Below are 3,897 nucleotides of genomic sequence, written 5' to 3'. Positions count from 1 at the left end.
AACTCAAAATTTTTTAAAAGAAAATGTTTAAGAATTGTTTTAACATGCAATTGGGGAAAAAATAAAATATTATTTAAAAAAAAAAAAAAGAACACCTAAGCCAGACCCTAGTTAGCATTCTTGAACAGCAGAGTAGTGGAAAGTGCATTAAATGTGGCAGAGAAAGTTCTAGGTTTGAATGTTGGCTGTCTCCTTATTACTTGTGTGGTCTTGAACAAATCCTGTAAGCAGTCTGGGTCTCAGTTTCCTTATTGCTAAAATGAGGGGCTTGGATTAGATCATTTCTATGGTTCCCTCCAGTTTCAAATCCTATGAGAACCCATTTCACAGCATGCTGAATGAAGGAACAGAAAAGTTGGGTTTCCTTTGGCTCAAGGCCTGAAGAGACTTCTGTGATTTCCTCAGCTCCATTACCTCTGGGATTGCCCCAACACCTACTATGATGCCCCACTCGCTGCTAGCCCAATACCGATTGTGTGTGTTGTGACTGGAGGTGTTATCCTCAAATGTGAAACTTCCCAAGGTCAAAGGTTTCTCCAGTCCTTGGACATCAAGTGATGGCTCTAAGGTTTGGTCGCTGTCTATGGGATGACTGTTCCAGTCAAGCTGCCCTCTTTGGTCACTGCCACTTGCCAGTACTGACGTGTCACGGAGAGAAGAGGGTTTCAGAAGATTCACTTCATCTGCAGGGACCTCTGTAGTCAGGCCACCAAGAACAAGCTCCAAGCTGTCTGTCACTGATGTTCCAGTCGGGCTGACAACAGCAAACTCTGCTGGCTGTGTATGCTGTGTAACAGTGATATGGGGCCTGGAAACTAAGAAAATAGAGACCCAAAAACACAACAAAGAAAGAGCAACGGTGTTATCTTTGCACTGACCAGGACAAAAGCCCTGGATTTTGAACAGTTGTTTATTTACTTTTCATTCATCTGACTCTCCATGGAGTTTTCTTGGCAAGATACTGGAATGGTTTGCCATTTCCTTCTTCATCTCTTCTTACAGATGAGGAAACCGAGGCAAATGGGATTAAGTGACTTGCCCAGGGTCATACAGCTAGTAAGTGTCTTTAACTGGATTTGAATTCAGGTTTTCCTGACTCCAGGCCCAGCACTCTATCCACTATGCCATCTAGCTGCCCTGGATTTGGGACTAGCAGACCTAAATTCAAATCCTGGCTTTGACTCTTAGTAGCTATTGCTCCTGCACCAAATCAGGCATCCACTTGTGGAAATGATGTGAGAACTTGAAATGATTGTCTAGTTCATTCCTCACAAAACACGCAATCTTTTCACTTATCTATCTATCTCAGGTGGAAATACGCCCCTCCCCCAAGTATTAATGCTTCGGCTTTGTACTTCATGGTGTAATGAAGTGTAATGTACTTCATGGTGTAATGTACTTCATTAGAGTAATAATTAGAGCTGGCATTAAGTTAGTGCTTTACCATTTGCTTTTTTACATACATTTTCTCACTTAATCCTCATAACAATATTGTGATGTGGGCACTAAAGATGACTATAATCTTCATACCTTCTTACAGAGAAGTAAACTGAACTCAAAGTTTAAGAAACTTGGCCCAGTTATACAGCTAGCAAGTAGGAGAGACAAGATTGAAAAACAAGTTCTACAGTTTCCTCATCCTACCTAGCATAAACCAGAACAGTGTTCAGGCAGCCCTGTGTTGAGAGGAAAGTGATTTGCAAACCTTAAAGCCCTATAGGAATGTGATTTGTTATTGTTATTATTATTGGTTATTACTAAAACCAAGGATGAATGTTGGGCCTTCCTAACAGGCCTAAAGGAAAAGCCATTAAGGGTAGGCTATTCCAATTTGTCAACATCAAAAACTGATCTGTCCATTAATAGAAGGCCCAACGCAAGCAATGAAGCAATCAGTTTCTTATGTTTCTTTAAAGGCCAAATGCCTGGCACCACTCAGATTTTGTTACTCTTCATGATTGCAAATCAGTGCATATAGAAATCAAAGTGGTCACTTGGCTCTCTATGGCCCTCTCAGGGCTGGAAACTCAATTGACTCTAATTTGAAAATACCAGAATTCAAGGACCCAAGGATCCCAGCTGAAGATCTGGCTTCTGTTGCCATATCATTGGCAATTAGACCACTAGTAGGGAGCTGGGCATAAATTCTAACCAAGTATTTGTTTGCTGTCCAACTGGCCTTTTTTCATTCTGGTTAACAAGACTGCGCAGGAAAAAATAGACATTATGAGTCTGTGTTACACAAATAGCATAGGATTGGTTGAAATTTGGCTGCCTTTATCTCAACATTTTTTAATTAAAAAACAAAACAAAACAAAACCAATTATGATAATGGAGGGGAAGAGATCACCGGGACAAAGGTCGCCAAAAGAAGCAACACAGACATATGGAATATCATTGAAATGCTGACCACTAGGCAAGGCTAGTCTGGACTCTGGCCAGTCAAATGTAAAACTTGCTCTGCCTAAGCAGAGAGAGAGAGAGAGAGAGGAATAAATAAATAAATAAAGTTAGCTCTCTGCTCTGGCTTGCTGAATTAACTGGCTAGACTAAGTTGGGCAATGAGAACCTGGCTTCAATAAATACATTGGAGAATTTTTACAGATGCATGTCAAAGTAAGAATTCAAACTATTAATAGCTTAGCTTTTTGTAGTAGCAAAAAATTAAGTAGTAGGGGCAACTTGTAATATGTGAATGGAATGAAATATGACTATACTTTAGGAAAACATAAATATGCAGAATACAGAGAAGAATGGGAAGACATACAAACTGATGCAAAGTGAAATAAACAGAGCATGGTGGGTGGTGGTAGAATGTACACAATGAAATTGTAAAGAACAAAAGGAAAAAAATCAGAACTGAGTTCTGGGGAATTATAATGACCAAGCTTGGCCCTAAAGAAGAGATATGAGAATTCTCCTTTAGAGAAGTAGGGAAATATGGGTATAGAATAGTGCAAATAATGAAGAATTTGGTTGCTATGTGGTTTAGTTTTGCTAGGGTAGTTTCATAAAAAGAGAAAGTAAATAGTTTTGAATGGATTATTGGTATGGACCAATAGCCTGGGGCTCATCAATTAGATGCAATTATGATTTTAAGAGATAAATTTATCTGTGTAAAAAAGTGTAATTGGTCAGAGCCAAGATGGCAGAGTAAAAACAGTGACTTGCTTGAGCTCTTCCCCAAACTCCTTTAAATACCTGTAAAAATGGCTCTAAACAAATTCTAGAGCAGCAGAACCCACTAAAAGACAGAGTGAAACAAATTTCCAGCCCAAGACAACCTGGATGGTTGATTAGAAAGGTCTATCCACCAGGCTGGGAGAGAAACACAGTTCAGCGTGGGCATGCAGGCAAAACAGGCCTCAGCAAACCTGGAGCAGGCCTCAGAGGACTGAATCCTGGGCAGCTGTGGTGGTTTCCAGACTTCTCAACCCACAAATGCCAAAGACAACTTAGAAGGTCAGTAGGAAAAATCTGTGACCACAATGAGAGAGAAGCTCTGTCCCAGCCCCAGTCCTCACAAAGTCTCAGGGCAGCAGCTGCTTCTAGAGCTCTTGGTCCACAGACTTGAGGGGGAATCGAGTGGCTGATCAGAGGAGGATTGCAGAGATGTCTTTGCTGTTGCTGAAGCAGGATTCTCTTGCTTTGCCTGTGCTTGGATCTAGGTCACAGTTCTGGGTGGCAATCCTGGGGCGAGGAGGAGTGCTGGTGTGATGGAACTTGTAGTGGTGGTGGAGGGGAAATCCTCCTCACAGTTCCAAGGCAGAAAAGAGTGCTTGTGGTCACTCATAGACTAGAGCATAGGCGAGGAAGGGAGTAAACACCTCTCCCTTGATCATACCACCTTGGAAGAACTGAAAACTTATGGGTCCCTAGAAGTATCTCTGAAAACAG

At 41.3% G+C, this 3,897-nt stretch overlaps 1 protein-coding gene across 2 annotated transcripts in view; it reads right to left on the bottom strand.

Annotated features, from left to right (window-relative positions):
• The window catches only part of REELD1 (reeler domain containing 1), an 18,498-nt gene that overhangs the window by 5,534 nt on the left and 9,067 nt on the right, over positions 1–3,897 (bottom strand). Inside the window, exon 4 of one of the 2 annotated variants that reach the window (XM_027866803.1) lies at positions 470–815. In XM_027866803.1, coding sequence (XP_027722604.1) covers positions 470–815 — 346 coding nt within the window. The remainder of the gene's footprint in view (positions 1–469; positions 816–3,897) is intronic. The other variant, XM_027866804.1, reaches the window with a different exon arrangement.

This window comes from Vombatus ursinus, unplaced genomic scaffold (assembly GCF_900497805.2).
Source record: "Vombatus ursinus unplaced genomic scaffold, bare-nosed wombat genome assembly UNPS02014784.1, whole genome shotgun sequence".
Taxonomy (NCBI): domain Eukaryota; kingdom Metazoa; phylum Chordata; class Mammalia; order Diprotodontia; family Vombatidae; genus Vombatus; species Vombatus ursinus.
The sequence above is the reverse complement of the archived record's forward strand: the minus strand, read 5'-3'. Positions and strand labels throughout refer to the sequence as shown.